Here is an 18,426-nt window from a genome sequence, read left to right as displayed (position 1 = left end):
TCATGTATTGCTTTTGACCCTAGTTGCAAAGGTAGGTTTGACTGTAACCCTACTTTTACAGCCAAAGTGACTTTTTCTGGGCCGGCCAGGATTTCACAAAGCGATTTATGGTAAGCATAAACCCATTTAAGGATCCTCAACAGTAAATCCCACTCGGGGTGGAAAGTGGGTGTTTCTAGGCATGTTTTGCTTTGGGTGTTTAGGAACATCCGCAGAATTGTATGTTTGCGGCATTCCCAAACACTGATCCATCCCTTTGCACTCTGAAAAGGGTCAGAAATGTATTGGGCTGGCATAAACCCCACTCCAGTGAGGAACGGGGAAAGGATCACCACCGGGTGTTGTAAGGAAGGGCTCTCTTCCTGGAGAAAAAGATTTTCAGTGTGGAGAATCATAGAGGTGTATTAAAAGTGCATTTGCACAGTGTGTCCCCTTCCCCCTCTACTGACTTCTCCACTATAGAGAACAGTGAGATCAGGTCCCCTTGGACTGATGATATGAACTTCACAGGATTATGTTCGGAAACTTGAACCTGGCGCAGCCTTCCAGGCATAATCCTACGAATGTTTGTGAACTCCAAAAAGTAGGAAAAGTGCTTTTAGGGGCCAACTATACTTTTTTGTGAATTGGGCCGAAGTGTCACATTTGCATCGATATTTAGAAACTGCTCCATCTCAAAGTTCAAGGTAGTACTTAAAAACAATGTCAAATAAATATTTGTGAGATTTTGCTACTGATAAAGGTAGCGCCCACTGGACAGTGCCTATGGCCAAAGCAGGAGAAAGTAAAACATCATGGACACGTAGGGCAGTAATAGCAAAACTGGATGGAAGAAGAGGAGATGAAAACGGCTAGCAGTGTACAGTGCAGGACTTTGTTCAAAAGAAGATAAAAGAGCAAGGAGTGTGCATACATGATATTAGTGGAGAAAAGAGACATCAGATGCATTAAACAATACATATTTGTGGAAGTTTAGTTGAAGGGACAGAGAGAATATAGGTTAATAAAGGACAGATACTGGAGCAGTGAAAGACCATCTAAAAAGCTTAGAAAGACCTTCAAAGCAGGGTCCAGTGTTGAAAGGGTCTCAGAGAAGTAATATGGAGGCACAATGAGGTGAGTAGGGTTGGTCAAGAGGAGGGCAAAGAGAAGTGAGATAACAGCTGAATTAATCAGTGCGGGGGTATGGAGGAAACAGTGAGGAAGGGCGATGTGTTGATTAGGGCAGAAAAAGATTAGACGTGAGGGACGAAACAATGAAATGAGAAGGAATCGGGTGAGGGAGTGGGCGTTGAAGACTGAGGAAAGACAGTGCAAGGTATTCCCGAAAGAGTGTGTGCATGTGAGAGAGATAGAGACAGACAGAGAAGTCAGAAGACATGGAGAGAAGCGAGAATAGGCAGGTGATAATGAGAGACTATTATTTACTTCTATATGTATCAGGTTAAAAATATCAATTGATTTGTGTCTGAAAATCCTTCCTAAGGCAATTTCTCTTTCTTCAAATTCTTTAAATGATTGTGTATCCTACTCACTTGTCAGCTTAATATTTAACATACCACAACTCACCTGTTGTGGACCAAACATTAGCCAATAAAACAAGTCCTTACTTGGATTCATCTCTCTGTAAGTGCCAATCCCATAGGCGTCAACAATGTTTTGGAATCCTGATGTAAATTTGTTGGTGCGGTTGAAGGTGGGGGGAGCCATCTTGGTATGCACCTCTGTCATGATAGGGTTAATATGTGAACCAACGCGCTCCTGTGGAATAACAGCCATATTGGTGAGTGGTGGTGGGTTGAAGAGAAACTTCAACTAACTTAGATAACAAAAACAATAAATCAATTACAGTCATCTGTTTCGATGAAGACACAAACTCTAATTTAAGTCCAAAGCACTCGCCATCACTCCAGGCGCTCACTGTGACCCCAGATTCCAAGCCTATTCTTGCGCTAAAACTGGTTGCCATTCATCCTGTTAGAAAAGTCAATGTCTCTATTATATTTGTTTTTCTTCGCTTCGTGAACACATTATTTAGTCACTTTTACGTCATCTAATATCATAGGTCTGACATTTGATCTCTAAAAACTCACTTTGCTTAATGTGGCAATCCCCTTTGTTTCTTGCAGTAATTGACCCTTAGAAGACAGTGTGTGGATCAATGACTTCCATCCAGTAAATTCTGCGTTTGTCTAGCAGGCCCTCATTAGTGTTTTTATCATATCCTGATAATGAACTAGATTTTTGCATTTTTAATACTAAAGGAGCAGCTGAGTATTCTGCTACTGGCAGGGAATTCCACAAAGTAGGAGTCAGTACTTAGAATGCCCAGCCTCCCTTCCTTTGCGTCAAAAATGTGGAATCACCCGGAAATCCTGAGAAGTGTGGTTATTATAATGCTTGAGAGGGCTCAAACGTAATCTTAAGGAAAGATAAAGACGCGCCTCACATTGTATGCTGTGTCCCGTAAAGAACCTAAAATGAGACTTCATAGTTCCCAGAGAGCCCATGGAAGGGAGTGGTCCAGCCAACACCACGTGCTGAAGTAGCCAAATGAACTGGCAGATTTGAATCTCAGGTAGGCTCTTGGTAGCCTCATGGTAGCCTTATGATAACTGAGGGAAAATAAACTCTGTTGGGCAGGAACTTGCAAAAGATGCTTCCTCTTTTCCGGAGCTGCAGGCTTTACAGAGTTTTGTGAAGTACACATCTGGCCATGGATCAGCCATTTTGAAACTGTGGTTGTAGGCCCCTCTCTCTGCTGCTCTTGAACTTCCATCTCTAACTCCCTCTCTGAATAGCCATCTTCTGCGCTTGCTTATAAGCGAGAAGGAGAAACTAGGGTGGCACTCACTGTCCTTGTAAAACATGCATCGTCACATGATTTGGGCATCATCACAGGCTTTGGGCATCACCACAGGCTGTGGGAATCACCACTGGCTGTGGTGTCACAGGCCTTCTTCCAAATGTCTCTCATGGGATCCATAGATGGAAACAATTCTCATTTCATCACATTGCATAGTGTAACATTGCACATCCTAACCTACTAAGCAATTCTACAGCAAAACATACCTTAACATACCACCCAAACCACAGCGAAGCAGAACCCACAGCACTGTACGCTACACCATAGCATAACATACCACACTACAACATAACAATATATTACATTCTACGGGACAGCATTCTGCCCCACAGCATTCCATGCCATACGTTTTCACAACACACTACAGCATAAGTGATGTGCCATAACTATATGTACCATCCCATCTAAAAATATAACACAGCACATTAAAAATAACAGATATTGACATAAAATATTACACTATCCACCGCACACGAGTATACAGAAGTACCATAATAAAACACCCCACAGTACACCATACCATCCATAACATGATAGCACATAATATGACATCATATCCCATCCCTCCTTAGCATCATGATATGTCCGCCTTGGGTCAGGCTGTCCCTCAGGGCAATCAGGCGGTGCCCGATGGGCTGTTATACACAAATGAGGCCACTCCCAATATAATGACCTAAATGGTGCTCAGGGTTGTTATGTATATGTGAGTGTAGGCATCTCACCAAAAGTTTAGGACTGGCCTCACACACCACCTGGTGTCATGCTTCATCATCGGCCGTCCTCGCCCTCTAAAAACTTGGTTTGATAGAGGGCAGACATACACCTAATGACAGGGATCCACTTCTAAACCAAGTGGGGGCCCAAAGTGAGTGAGTGAAATTTAAAAACCATTACAGTTGCCTCACTGAATTTTAATAAACTAGGTAACTGTATGGTATCTAAAAACAAGTGAACGGCGGTATTGGGAAAGTTATTAACCCCTTGCTGTGTAGAATTCGGTCGACATGTTTCTGTCTAGTGTCATACAGTGGTACATGGCATGCATCAGGACATATCTTTATATTTATAAAGGGCTCCACTCGTAGCAACAATATGGTGAGAAACCAATAGGTGGGGTGACCTTTGTCACTCTCCACTACCTGGGGGTCCTTTGTACCCCACAGCCTTCACCCTACGTACTTAATGGGAGTAGGAATAAAGGGAAAGCCCCTGTAGTCAAACCTTCATCAAGGTGCGCTTTCCACGGCTTCATCTAGCAGTATTTGGCTCTTCTACCCGGTCTGCAGGGCCGGACTGGCCATAGCGGGCACCGGGCGTTTCCACGGTGGGCCGCTAGGGTGTGGGCCGATTTTGGGCCCCCGGGGGCTGTTTTTGTTACAGGGCCGATTTTGCAGCGGCTTTGCCGCTCCCAGGGGGGCCGAACAAGCTCTTTGCCAGGGCCAGTTTTGGTTCCCAGTCCGGCCCTGTCGGTCTGACAGGTCAGTGTGGAGGTTAGTTTGCTTTTGACTCTATGAGGGCCTGCTTTATGGTCTGGTGGACAGTTTTTACTGTTGATTTCCCTGGTGTTAACATAAACATTGCCTGCAGCTGAGGTTCCGTGAATTCTGAACCTGGGTCATAAAGGTCGTGGTTCTGTTACGATTTTGGTAACAGCGAACCGTAAACAGTGAGTTCAGCAAGTATGAGTATTTTCATCATGTTACACCGATGGATTCACTGTGTGTTTGAAGATTTCGTTCTGAACCATGGGTTCCATTTTGTGCATGGCAGCCATTTTGTAGTTGCCCTCACATAGGCTGATGACTTTAGCTGACTGCTGGATGACCTGAGTGAACTGACCCTGTTGCCTGAAGCTGACCTTGTTAGACCAGTTTCTTGCCCAGTAGCTGATCAAGATTAAGGATCAGAGCACAGGAGATTGTAAAGTTTGGTATACACATACACGCCCCTTATCCTACCTCTCATCTGATTCTGTGCCTTCTTTTTATGACCTGTTTACGATATGGGTTGTGGTGTTTTATTATGGGTTTGTCCAGCTTGTGTAAGAAGGAATGTTGGGTTTTTTGCATGCTTTCAAAAGCTAGGACTGCCCCCTTTCTTTTATGCTGAGTTTTGTAACTCTAAAACATATATAAGGCCTCTGTTCTCTGTATTCCTCAGACTACCTCATTCAGTTACTACGGTTTCTGTGTGACGTGGCCTCATTTATTAAATTTAATAAAGATGTCTTTTCATATTTCAGCTTCTGTGCCAAGTTCTTTATTGATATTAGGAAGACCCCTGAGAATGAAGATTTTCCATTTCCTCAAATGGCGCAGCCAACGCGGGGCTCATCAGAGAAGTGACTTTCTGTGGGAGTGATCTTGTCAGGAGACTAAAATCTACTGAGGAGGACAGAACAGGATTCTACTAAGAAGGTACTCTGTGCACAGGGATTCTGGAGATTCTTTGTTTCTGCAGCCCAGTATATTTCTGATCTTCCTGATTTTGATCCTCCACATGATGTCACTCCTGACTGAGAACCTTTTTGGCGTGAGTATTATAAAAAGACCGTTAGGTCATGTAGAACTTGACAGTTAGAATTTGGATAACGTTTTGATTAGTAAAAGTAAGAGTTAAGTATAAGTGGGTCGCTCCCAGTCCTGTGTTCTTTGGTTCTGTGGTTCTTTGCTTAGTTTGTTTGGTCCTTAGTTTTATTTGAAGATTGCAATTTTCAAAAACCGAGGGTCTCGTATATTTGCGAGTCTATTGGTAGAGATAACTCCTTGAAGTTTGAAGCTAGATTAGTGAGCTATAAGATGCCTGATCTTAGCAAATTTGGAAATGTAGCTTTGGAACTTTGGAATTTGTGTTGGCCAACTTTTGGTTTGTATAGGTTTGGATATGCGAATTGCAATTTGTGTAGACAGGTAATGAGGAGAATTTTCTCCATTTGGTCTTTAGGAACGGTGCACGTACGAAAAGTACCTTAAGCATTACTTTGATTATAATACTTGCGTATTCCACAGTATTTTTGGCATGCCTGTTTTTTTAAGCTCACATGGAAAAATGTGTTGCTTTTTTGGAAGGTACCATAGTATGATGTGAAGTAAATTAGCCGGCTTCCCCTAAAGGGAATATCTAAATAGGTTAGATTTAAAAACATATTTCTTCCTTGGTGATTTTGTATCCCCAGGGAATTAAAATATGACATAATACAAAACAAGGATCCTTTGTTCTGCGCAGTTTTATGAATGAAGATATGCAGAATGATTTTGTTTGGTGTTCTGCTATCCAGACCTAGTGAATTGAGTGTATTTTTGCTTCTTGGACATACATCAGTCTGTTGGGCTGTTTTTGCAGTCTTTTGGAACACTATTGAGAAGCGTTTCTTGTAAATATGACTTACAACTAGTATTTGCAAATGGTTTGGTTCAAGTACAGTCTGTGGGCTGTTCTTTTATTTTCGTTCTGAGTATTGATTTGTGGGTCAAATGTGTGTTTAAATGTCTATGTGGTTTTCCCATTAGTGCAACTTCTGTAAGTGAATAGCGATGGCGCTATTCACGAAAATACATGGCTAAAGCGCGCTGTATTGAGTGTCCTGAGTGTTTTGACCCCTTTTTTGTTATGTCTGAAACGAGCTCAAATGTGTGTTTGTTTTTAGGTCTCGCCTTTTCCATTCCGAAGGAATGGGAAATGGCGAGAATTCAAGTGCTCAAAATACTCGTGAAACCACAGGTTTTTTCGTGCGGTTTTCTTCGAGTTCACGTGGCCACAGGCACGCGCTTTTGGGCCATAAACTTTCACGGCCATCTGTTCCCCAGCTCCAGCACCTCCCCTCTCTCTCCCCGCACACAGCCTTACTTGCATTTCTCCTCCCCCTCCCCAGCCAGCTTCCCCCAGGCCGTGTTCCCTCCCACCTTTTCTTCCTCTCTGTCCCTTCTTTTTTTTCGTGATGTTCTCCACTAGCATGTTACCTCTTTGCTCCATTTCTTAGTACGTTAACAGTTTGTTTATTTACATACGTATTGTTGAAGGTTACAAAGTGTTGATATTTTAAGTCTGAGGCTCACAAGTCCACTTTATTGTCTATAATTTTAAACATCTTTGCCAGTGTGACTTAAGCCGTTTATGGAGCTCAATGACGAGGGACGCATACATTCATATTACACCTACACAATGTACATTTGTCATTGCATGCTTCTGGACTGTGAGCCTCTGGCGGGATTTTAAGCCGACATACAGCAGTTGGTGTTCATTTTAACTGTAAGGGTTCATAGAGCGCGTGGGTGCAATAGGCAGCGCCTAGAGGCTGCTTATGCCTGACTTAACGCACATTCTTGCTTTCAATGTATTTATTACTCTGGAAGAAGCCGCGGTAACCACGCGTGCAACATTTGCAGAATTCAGGCGGGCATGTAGCTCCTTAGTGCCGGTTTGTTTTTCCAGGCGCCATATTTTCCCAACCCATGGTGTCAGTAAGCTGTGTCGCTGGATGAGGTAGAGAGAGAGATGCAACACGCTGCAGACGTGCCAAGAAGTCTGTCTTGGGATTTGTTTAGCGCATGGAGGCAGCGCCTAGAGGCTGCTTATGCCTGACTTAACGCACACTCTTGCTTTCAATGTATTTATTACTCTGGAAGAAGCCGCGGTAACCACGCGTGCAACATTTGCAGAATTCAGGCGGGCATGTAGCTCCTTAGTGCCGGTTTGTTTTTCCAGGCGCCATATTTTCCCAACCCATGGTGTCAGTAAGCTGTGTCGCTGGATGAGGTAGAGAGAGAGATGCAACACGCTGCAGACGTGCCAAGAAGTCTGTCTTGGGATTTGTTTAGCGCATGGAGGCAGCGCCTAGAGGCTGCTTATGCCTGACTTAACGCACACTCTTGCTTTCAATGTATTTATTACTCTGGAAGAAACCGCGGTAACCACGCGTGCAACATTTGCAGAATTCAGGCGGGCATGTAGCTCCTTAGTGCCGGTTTGTTTTTCCAGGCGCCATATTTTCCCAACCCATGGTGTCACTAAGCTGTGTCGCAGGATGAGGTAGAGAGAGAGATGCAACACGCTGCAGACGTGCCAAGAAGTCTGTCTTGGGATTTGTTTAGCGCATGGTTTTGTCTCGCAAGATCCGTAGCTCCAACCTTAGTTTTTATTTTGGATGGGGAGGTTTGTGGTAGGTGGTCCCTGTGGTTGGTGTTGCGTGTATTTGTTTTGTTGTTGCCATATTCCTGCCTGTGGGACACTTAACAGCACACCTCAGTGAGAGGTCTCACCGCGGAGACCTGCGCTCTGTAAAAAGCTTCCAAGAAATTACGCAAAGCAACATTTTGCAAAAACATTATGTAGCGACAAAATCAGAAATGTTGCTTATTTGACCGATGTAATTAACGTGTCGCCGATGCTTCATTACCCCCCGACAGACTGCACAGAGGTGCGCTGATGTTTGACAGTGAGGCCCACACCTCTGGAAGGGGCTAGAGTGGCGTGAGATCAGTTACACCTCGCGCTCTGCTTAGTGCATTTGTCATATGTAGCACCGACTCCACCCAGCCAGGCTTCTGGGCTCTGTGCATTGCTCGCACTAAAACTTACAATCACGCATGTATTGAATATTGATCGGACAACAAATAAGCACTTATCGAGCACACATGTCGCATAAGTAATGGGGGAGGGTTATTGCGGTTGAACACAACAGCCCGAATGGACACGGCATCTTACACTGGGAGTACGTTCAAGAGTGGACTGGATAGGGAATCAGCATAAAGGGGAGGCCAGAGCAGGCACAAGGACACACACACTTACACAACGGGGACCCAAGGCCCGCACACAGAACGTGGAACCTTCAAAGCAAAACAACATCTTGAGTGCATAAGGACATGGAGAGAATACAATGGTTGTGGGGTGGGGAGGATGGGTATAAATAGGAAGGGCGGAGGTTACAGAAAAAATTAACATTAACCTGAAAAGTGGTAGCGGTGGACCAATAAATCAGGCATGGTGACATGAAGCCGTTTCATACATTGGACGACACCATGTGAGTGACAGTGAAGACCGAAGCAACAGTGCTCTCAGGGTGCACAGCCTCCAAGGCTGAACAGCAGGGGCATTACTTCAAACACGGGGGCTGCTGGCTCTAGCCCATGTGTACTCACAATCCAATCCCTGGGGCCACAAAGTGTGGTCTGTAGCTTCCCTAGCGCCTTACCAATGCCAACAAGTGAGGGTCGGGTGTTGTGTCTGTAGCTTCCCTAGGGCCGTACCAATGCCAGCAGGGGAGGGTCGGGTGTTGTGTCTGTAGCTTCCCTAGGGCCGTACCAATGCCAGCAGGGGAGGGTCGGGTGTTGTGTCTGTAGCTTCCCTAGGGCCGTACCAATTCAAGCAGGGAAGGGTCAGGTGTTGAAAGTTGGGCTAGGGGAGGCAAAGCAGATGCATGCCAAAGATAAGTTGCCTAGAAAACATTCTTGGCTTCTTTCCGTTAACCTTCAAATAAAGTGCGCCTGCTTCACAGCTACCAGAATGTTTCTGCTCTTTTGTCAAGTGAACAGCCCAGTGCGGGTCACCAGGGGGCCACAATTAGAGGTCAATAGGGCCACATGCAGCCCCCACTACTTTGAGTGTCCCAGTTCTAGCCAGAACCAGCATTATGCTCTGTAATGGGCCATCCCGAACAAGTTTTGCCATTTATATCCTAGCTGGGAATATGTGTCAAAAGAGGGGGGACGCCAAATTTTCTTCAAAACCCCCATCCACACACTGTGAATACTTTTAATAGATACAATTAATAGAGTAATTGTGAAAAAATCTGGGGGGGGGGGTTTGATTTTTCCACTGGGGCGGGGCAGGCGCTGCAGTAAAATAGTATGAAGACCACTGCTTTAAAGGGTTGATCAGTCCCATGCCATGTTTAGCGCCATCTAGCGCTGGGTTAGCCATTGTCGTTGGGTAGTGTCTCCTGGATGACTCTGCCCCTCCCGCTCTTCTTTCTCCTCTGCCTTTCGGAACCTCCAGTCTATTCTAATATCTCCCCTTCTCTATACCCCTTTGCTAGTGACCCCTCTCTACTGCAAGTGGTTAGACCCAGGGCCCCTTCCCCCCCCCTCCTTCCAGCTGGGCAGTAAAGCCGCCCTCTGCTCTCACACGGCCATGTCAAGGCCGTGTATAGGAACGGTGTCAATTTTTGCTTGGGCCAGTGAGATTCCTGGTTTCTCAAGGCGCTGGAGAAAAACATATTTTTTTAAATTTTATTTCCCTGTATGTACAGCTGTGTTTATGCGTCTCCAAGGTAACACCCAGAGAGGCCACCGGCCGCCTTGTCTTCCCCTTTTAACTGTCCTCACCCGATCTGTGTATCCTGCCCGTGGTGCTACCCGCTACTACAGCACTGAGCCACAGCTCACAGGATTTGTCCTGTGAGCTCCCGCTGGGCGCCTACTCGCAGTAACAACATGCTGCTGTAAAGGGCACCACACCCGCCGTCTCTGCTCCGATTCTGTGTCCGTGCATTAGGGCTTCAACCCCCGTTGGCGCGCTCGGGCACGCGTTGTATTTAGCCCGTGTGAGGTCAGAGTCGGCCTTGCATCCACCAGTGGTCACCAAAATGACATCTCTTATAAAAGCACCCCTGAGGTGACCAGACGGTTTCCGGCGTCAGCTTGCCTCAGTCCCTGGTTTTTTTTTTTGGTTTTTTTTTGCGTATATATGTTTTAACCTGTTTATTTTTCTGTATCTCCCAGCTCTATAAGTTTTACATCGAAGGCTTTTTGTTTTATCCCCAAGGACTAGAACCGAAAGAGCTATGGCTTTTAGGCGACTAATAGTTGATCGCAACGGGTAACTCATTTTATATTGTAACATGGATAGCAGGAGCTGTCCGTGATGATTCGATATATATCGTGACTTTTCGGTCCAGCAGCCCTCCTCATGAAATCCAATGACCACTCACGCTGGTGAGGTCTTAGCCTGTGACATTTCAGGCTAGCCGCATCTGTCTTTGATGCTGTTGCGATAAAAATCCTGCAATAGACTCCTCCCCAGCCTCTGCTCGCGGCCTTGGCCCCGCCCAGCATGAATTAAAAAAGTGTCATTTACAATAGCAATCGCTCAAACTTTCCTAATGCGAAAAGTTAAAAGTATGGGCATTGTAAATCACAAAACAAAAAAATTAAATGTCATTTAGAAAACCAAAAGCTCAAACTTTCCTACTGCGAGACCTATTGGCAACGCCAGTGCTTGTTTTTTATGTTTTCAGTCTATTAAGCAAAATTTTGAAAGCATATTCTTGGGTCTGTTGCTAATTAAATTGTCCTTTTAAAGTTGCGCAAACATTTTGTCATGTTATAAGTTAGGCTTCTGCGCTTAGGCTTATAAATGAATGCGTCTAAAATGATAGGCAAGGGATGCAGCTCGCTTTTATAAGTGGAATTATCAAAAATGATTGGGTTTATTAAAAATAATTAATACATTTTGAAAAATAATTATTAAAAATAAGTGCTACAAAATTCGTTTTTTACTATTCATGAAGCTTAATGCTCATACTGTGACCTCCTAGCATTATAATTTAATTTAAGTTGTGTTACACTGCATAATGAGAACATTAGCATATGGAATTTCACTTAGCGCAGGCGTACAAAACTCATTGTTCTAAGGATTTACATGAGATATGTCTAATGTCCAATCTCTGCAATTTGTAGAGAACATTCTGAGGATGATTAATATGTAAAACAATTATAGGATATTTATTTTTAAGTGCCCCTAATATCAAAGTCGGATTTGGGTAAAATAGACCATTTAAAACAGCATTCTTGCCATTTATAATAGATTTAAAGTGCTTTAGGCTTCAGTAAATGCATAGATGTAGGTATAATACAAATTTGCAGGTTGTCCCCATTTTGGGGTTTTCCTTTTAAATGACCCAGTGAGATCCATTTAAGGTAGATGAAATGAGTACCACTGCAACAAGCATTTGTTCTAAAAACTGGTATGTGTGTTATTAAGGTTCTGTGAAGTCACGCTGAGATGCTATCTTTAGTTTTCCTGTAAACAATGGAAGGAGGCTCTCATGTTGACATTTGTGACCTTTTAAATTAGGGCCTTGACTCTGTGGAATGCAGAATGACCTTGCTAAACAGGTCTCTAAAAGGTGGGGTTTCTGGTTTCTCCATAAGAACATCAATAAAATTAAAGAACTGGGGGGCATATTATCAAGCCTGTGCGCTAAAATTATTGCCGCTTTATCGGCCGAAAACGGCCGATAAAGCGGCGATAATGGGCTTGATAATATGCTCTGTGGAATTCCAATCGAAGCCCATGTTAGATGTCTTCACATCTAACATGTGCTTCGATTGGAATTCGATAGAGCATATTATCAAGCCCATTATCGCCGTTTTATCGGCCGTTTTCGGCCGATAAAGCGGCGATAATTTTAGCGCACAGGCTTGATAATATGCCCCTTAATTCCAAAGGGAAATATAAAAAAAGGTTTCTTTGAAAGTCCCAACATCATGTCAAATGCTCTGCAGGCAAAACTAAGGTGGCTTGATGTTGCAAGCTGACTGACAAGATGGTAACAGTTAAGTAATGGAAATTTATTTTTGTGTTTGTTAATGTGTATCATGTTTTGTCTTCTGATTACAAGTTATAATTGATATTTGTTTGTTATGAGAAATGTTTCTCTTTTGTGTGTTGTGTATGGTTTTTTTTTTTTTTAGCTTCTGCCTACAGATCATTCATGGATTGTTCTGGGTGATTTAAAGCTGTCAAGACACGTGAGTTTGGTTGGTTGAAAGGAGATGTGTTTTTGCGTAACTCCTTTGGAAAGAAATGTTCATGTGTTTTTTATGTTTGTGTATTTGGTCCTATCATGAATTGTTCTTGCTGGTCCTGTATGTTAGAAAGTTGTATTTGACAGCAGATATCCACTAACTTGTGATCTACTGTCAAAAGGAGGGTAAGGATTTTAAACCTGACAGATTAAGAAGGCCCGAATATTGGGTTTTGAGACATGGTATTGTGCGTCCCCGCTCATTCACATATGTTATTGTTTTGTCTATGCTTTTTGTGCTTGATATACAGCAAGTATATCTGATGGCTTGACATGTGCGTTATGCATGTTCTTGTTTTATGTTGTTGCTTTTGATACTATTACAAGTTTACCTGTGTTGTGAAGGTATATACATGACGATGTGTATCGCTACACTACAGTTGGGTTGATTTGCTAAATTTCACAAATATGATATTTTCATTTTTGTGAACAGAACACAGACAACACTTCACCAGTGTATGTCAAATTTGGCTATAAATAGTATTCAAGAAAAATAAAAGTGATATACAGGATCAAAATGTGTCACTTGCCCCCTCTTCCCTTAAAAGAACAGGCAGCCCTAAAATTATGCATCCTGATTGAACGTAAGGATAAAATTATAGATCTGTGACTCTTGTACATGGTGACCTAATTTCTATATTACATTACTCCGTTTTGTTCTGCTTCCTAAGTAGTGTATAGCTTTGTACCATAAAGGAAACCAGGTTTCACCGATGTCGCATCATGCCTAGTTATTGGGGATTTTAGCTGTGACCTAGTCCCATTTCTCTTTTCCATATTTCTTTCACTAGTCAGCTTTTTTATTATTATTGATGTATTGTTCAGGTTCACACTTCCAGATTGCAGTAATGTACTAGAGACCCCCATATTATGTATAATTCCCTTTTGTATGACCAGACTGTTTTTTTTAAAGAATTTTCTTTAGGCCTACTTTGATGTTTCCCAGTCTGACTGTCAGAGGTAGTGATGAACTGGTTAACTGACTCAATACTCTCTTTTGAGATGTTTTAGATAAGGAATTTAGGAACACCTATATGTAATCACTGAGAGAAAAATGTGTTTACCCCATTAGACAATGCCACCATGTGTGAGGACATCCATTCAGATAGAATTCCTATGGCGTATAGCCACTCCTTTGAGAATTGCAGGCCACCTGTTTGCAGTCCCTTTGTTAAATGAACTGTTTTTGTACTTAATTGAAGGAAACTAACAAATGTGTCACATCTCCTATGTCACTAGGTTCTGCGGGATTAAGTCATAATAACCTGCAGAACTCACCCACAATCCCATTAGTGACAGCTAACAGATAAAAAGTCCCAGCACCCAGACAGCGATCGCCAGCGTGCCATCAGTGGTATCTCCAGAGTATTGTGCTTGCTTCATCAGAAGGCGTTGAACATCAGAAAAGAAGGAGAAGCTGGTTTTGCCACAGAACCAGAGTTTTCAGTGCACAAGAGCGCCTGTAACCTCTGACAGTGTACAGTCCCTTGAGCCCCTTGGCCTGAGTTTTGGCCACACGCACCCCCCTTTTTCCTTTGCTCCAACGGAAGTGCAGTGCACCGGAGGATCCAAGATTGGCAAAAGGCATTACATTATGGTGCCCATGAAAGAGCAGCCTGAGCGTTCTCTGACACTGAGTAATGAGTGTTGGAGCCTGAGAATGTAGGCCCGGATCAGCATAAAATGATCTGTGCCCTTGATCAATGGAGAGCACACTACCTGTAGTACCTGCCGCAGAGGAGAGATATTGGTGCACTGCCTTGAGACATTGAGACTTTCGAATGAGCTATGAGTGTTTACTCCAACGGATACTGAGACATGAAAGGCCTGAATGAAGAGGCCCATACGGAAGAAAACAACAAAAGAAGATTTGATGGACAATAGAAGTCTGCCAGAGAGGCTTGGACGGACTCTGGGTATTCCCTGTATGATTACATGGAATGGGTGTTAGGAGACTGATTCTTATTTTGCTGGCATTGTTTTATAGTACTATTCTGTTTAGTAAAAGCAGAATAAAGTCCATTTTCTGTGGAAGAGTACCCCCTTTTCACCTCAGAGCATTAATGAGGGTCACCACTGTTTCACCTGAACATACAAAAATTACTGAAGTGCATAGGAGCCCTAGAAATGTTGCTAGATAGTTTTGGGATTTTCTTTCTGCTTGGGGTTGTGAAAGATTATAGTTTCGTTTGTAATAGTGGTCACTACTTTCCCCTGTTGTCTATATGTTCTAAATAACGTGTTTTCTAGTATTTTTTTAAACATGACGTTGTCTTTTATGGGTGGGATTGTTTCTTTTCTACTCAATTGACTTCTGTACCCACCTCCCAACCTGTGTCTCTTCCTACTATTACTCCTTTGCATTCTTTCCATATTTTACCTGAACATGAACTGGTTAGGAGATCAGAGTTTACTAATAATTCCTTTGTACAGCTTCTGCATCAACAACAGTTAGTAGTGAACATCACTAATTGTTGGGTGTGCAGTCTTATGCCACATACTACAGATAGAGGTATTCCCTATTTGGTCCTGCCATATGTGCCCTTTGTGCTACTACGTGTGTAAGGAGACGTGTCCCGAGAGAGTTACTAAGTAATAGGATTATGCACCAGCAACATCTTGATGATCTGATGAATATAGACCTGGATTCAGATTGACGCGAGTTTAGGTTATTGCCTATGTAAGGGCAAAAGGAGGGTCTGAGGTTCTGTGAATTCTGAACCTGGGTCATAAAGGTCGTGGTTCTGTTACGATTTTGGTAACAGCGAACCGTAAACAGTGAGTTCAGCAAGTATGAGTGTTTTCATCATGTTACACCAATGGATTCACTGTGTATTTGAAGATTTCGTTCTGAACCATGGGTTCCATTTTGTGCATAGCAGCCATTTTGTAGTTGCCCTCACATAGGCTGATGACTTTAGCTTACTGCTGGATGACCTGAGTGAACTGACCCTGTTGCCTGAAGCTGACCTTGTTAGACCAGTTTCTTGCCCAGTAGCTGATCAAGATTAAGGATCAGAGCACAGGAGATTGTTAAGTTTGGTATACACATACACACCCCTTATCCTACCTCTCATCTGTTTCTGTTCCTTCTTTTTATGACCTGTTTACGATATGGGTTGTGGTGTTTTATTATGGGTTTGTCCAGCTTGTGTAAGAAGGAATGTTGGGTTTTTTGCATGCTTGCAAAAGCTAGAACTGCCCCCTTTCTTTTATGCTGAGTTTTGTAACTCTAAAACATATATAAGGCCTCTGTTCTCTGCATTCCTCAGACTACCTCATTCAGTTACTACGGTTTCTGTGTGACGTGGCCTCATTTATTAAATTTAATAAAGATGTCTTTTCATATTTCAGCTCTGTGCCAAGTTCTTCATTGATATTAGGAAGACCCCTGAGAATGAAGATTTTCCATTTCCTCACAGCAAGCACGAATGCATGCAGTCTTCCTAACACAAACACTGCCTGCAGCAAGCACAAATGCATGCATTGTTCCATACCTTGCAAACCACCTACAGAGCGTTTCTTTACAAGTTCAAAACTGCCCCGACTTGCAAATGTGGCCACTTTTTTAGTTATCTAATTTGTAAGTGGGGGCCACTTTTACTATTTTCTGTCCAAGTGCGACTCTCCTGCACCTCACATCAAAACAAAGGGGCTGATTAGGATGGAAATGGGACCGCCTGACAGGCTGTCGGCGGTCCCGAAATAGTCATTATGCTGGCGGTCGCAATGCCTATACTTTGCATTGCGGCAAGTTCTGCTGGGTGCTGCTCAGTGCCAACAGCTCTCTGAACAACCTCTTCCTTGACACGGTCCGCACATCGTCCAGAGACAGCAGAACTATCCCTCACTCACCTAATTCTTCTCTTGCATAGTGCAGACAGCAGCGCTGAACCTCATTGTAAGCCACTTGACATGGACAGCACAACAATCCTCCATCAGTTACAAACAGCATAACTATCTCTCGCTCACCTGACTCGTCTCTTGTTCAGTGCAGACAGCAGCGCTGTCCCCCGTTGTCACATACAGCAGAGGCCCGAGCCGCCTGACACAGACAGCAGAGCAAAACTTCTTCAGTTACAGACAGCAGAGCTATCCCTCGCCATGTTGCTCTGTCCTTGTGCAGGCGTGTACCTCTCTGCCTAATTATTTGCAGGCCGACAACCCTGCTGTGTCTGTCAGTGTATCTGTCGCAGTGTTAGAAGTGGGCGGGATCGGAAGGGCACGGCGTGCCCCTTCTTTTTAAATTTGTTACAGTCTTCTACTACTTCTTTTTATTAAAAAGCGTCCCAGGAATGGGCCATATTAAAATGATGCTCAATCATTCAGCCGTGTCCCCTGCATGTCGAGGAAGGCCTCAGCAGTGCCCACGACCTCCTCCCCCTTCCCCTCTGTATCTGGGGACAGGGGCCTGAAAAACAACACTGAAAGTGCCGTCTGTGGGAAAACTGCTACGTCTGATGGCTCTAATGGTGCTGTGATTTACAGCTCATTTACTGCGAAGCTACCTGGCTGCCCCCACTGTGACCAAAACAATAGTCACATCAGGAAGCTTTGGTGGCCCCACCCTGACCTAATATGCCCATTATTTACGGGCTCAACCAGACTGACGGACACCACCTCCTGAAAAAGAAGAAAAGGGATTCAGTGAGGAATCCCTGGCTGGCTGCAAATCTGCTCTCCACCCAGCCAGAGCTGGAAAATAGGAGGAAGGGGGCCGCTGTAGAAGAGGCCCTTAGCTGACCCAGCCCCACCAGCCTCTCCTGGAAATTATTCTGCATGCCTGCCCAGAGGTCCCCGCCCCTCCTTTACAGCTCTGCACTTTTCTCGGCAGGGGGGTCTGGACTGCCTCTGAACTCCACGCTCACTCGTAAATAATCATCATGTAAGTTGGGAACATTAAAGAATACCTTGGTGCATTTTTTTTACAAACGTTTAATGTCTTGCTCAGCTTTTTTCCTTATGTTATTATATTTAATGTGTCTTATGTTATTAGATTTAATGTGTACGGCTGCTCTGTCAGTATTCAGGGATGTGGTCTTTTATAAACATACTGTTGACCTTTTAAAAAAAAATTGCATATAAGCAGCACAAGTTCTGTGACCCCCAACACCAGAGCCCCTTTCAGACCCCATCCAGGGTCAGGCTGTGAAAATAAATAGGCCCGGCACCAAGGTTAGACTGGCAATACCGGGCATGGGACAAGAGACTGGAGGGGTGGGAGGCTGGTTTTGTAACTGGGGACAGGTTTTGCGGCAGTGCTGTAAAATCAGCCCCCAGTAACAAAACAAGCATTTGCAATACAATAAGTCTCGCATTTGTGACATTTTAAGCTATTGGAATTGTAAATGACAATGCCTTTTATTTCTCTATTTTCAAAACCAACACATAGATAAAAGGTTGTCATTTACAATGCCAGTAGCTCAAAGTCTCGCAAATGCGAGACCTATTGCATTGCAAATGCTTGTTTAAAGCCCTCCCAAGAATGTGTGTAGACCACAAACATACCAGGGTCAGAAAACGCAAAGCAGATACGAAAAACAAACAAATAAATGCACTTCTTTTAAAAAGCATTTAAAATGTTAATTTCTTTCATGTTACCACCTCAAGGTGAGAAGACTGAAACAAAACTCTATTGCAAGAATGTAGCAGCCAGGCTGCTTGGCATTTTAATCTCAAAGATGTTCTCTTGTGCAATAAAGAATTCTGAAGTCGACAAAGTTAATGGACCGTAAGGACTGTGAACTGCCCCAGA

The 18,426-nt window shown here is 43.6% G+C and overlaps 1 protein-coding gene across 1 annotated transcript in view; it reads right to left on the bottom strand.

Annotated features, from left to right (window-relative positions):
- The window catches only part of LOC147734659 (V-type proton ATPase 116 kDa subunit a 4-like), a 222,762-nt gene that overhangs the window by 131,254 nt on the left and 73,082 nt on the right, over positions 1-18,426 (bottom strand). Inside the window, exon 10 of the mRNA XM_086952957.1 lies at positions 1,611-1,761. Within this exon, the coding sequence (XP_086809083.1) occupies positions 1,611-1,761 (151 nt within the window). The remainder of the gene's footprint in view (positions 1-1,610; positions 1,762-18,426) is intronic.

Source organism: Lissotriton vulgaris, chromosome 1_2, assembly GCF_964263255.1.
Source record: "Lissotriton vulgaris chromosome 1_2, aLisVul1.2, whole genome shotgun sequence".
NCBI lineage: Eukaryota > Metazoa > Chordata > Amphibia > Caudata > Salamandridae > Lissotriton > Lissotriton vulgaris.
The sequence above is the reverse complement of the archived record's forward strand: the minus strand, read 5'-3'. Positions and strand labels throughout refer to the sequence as shown.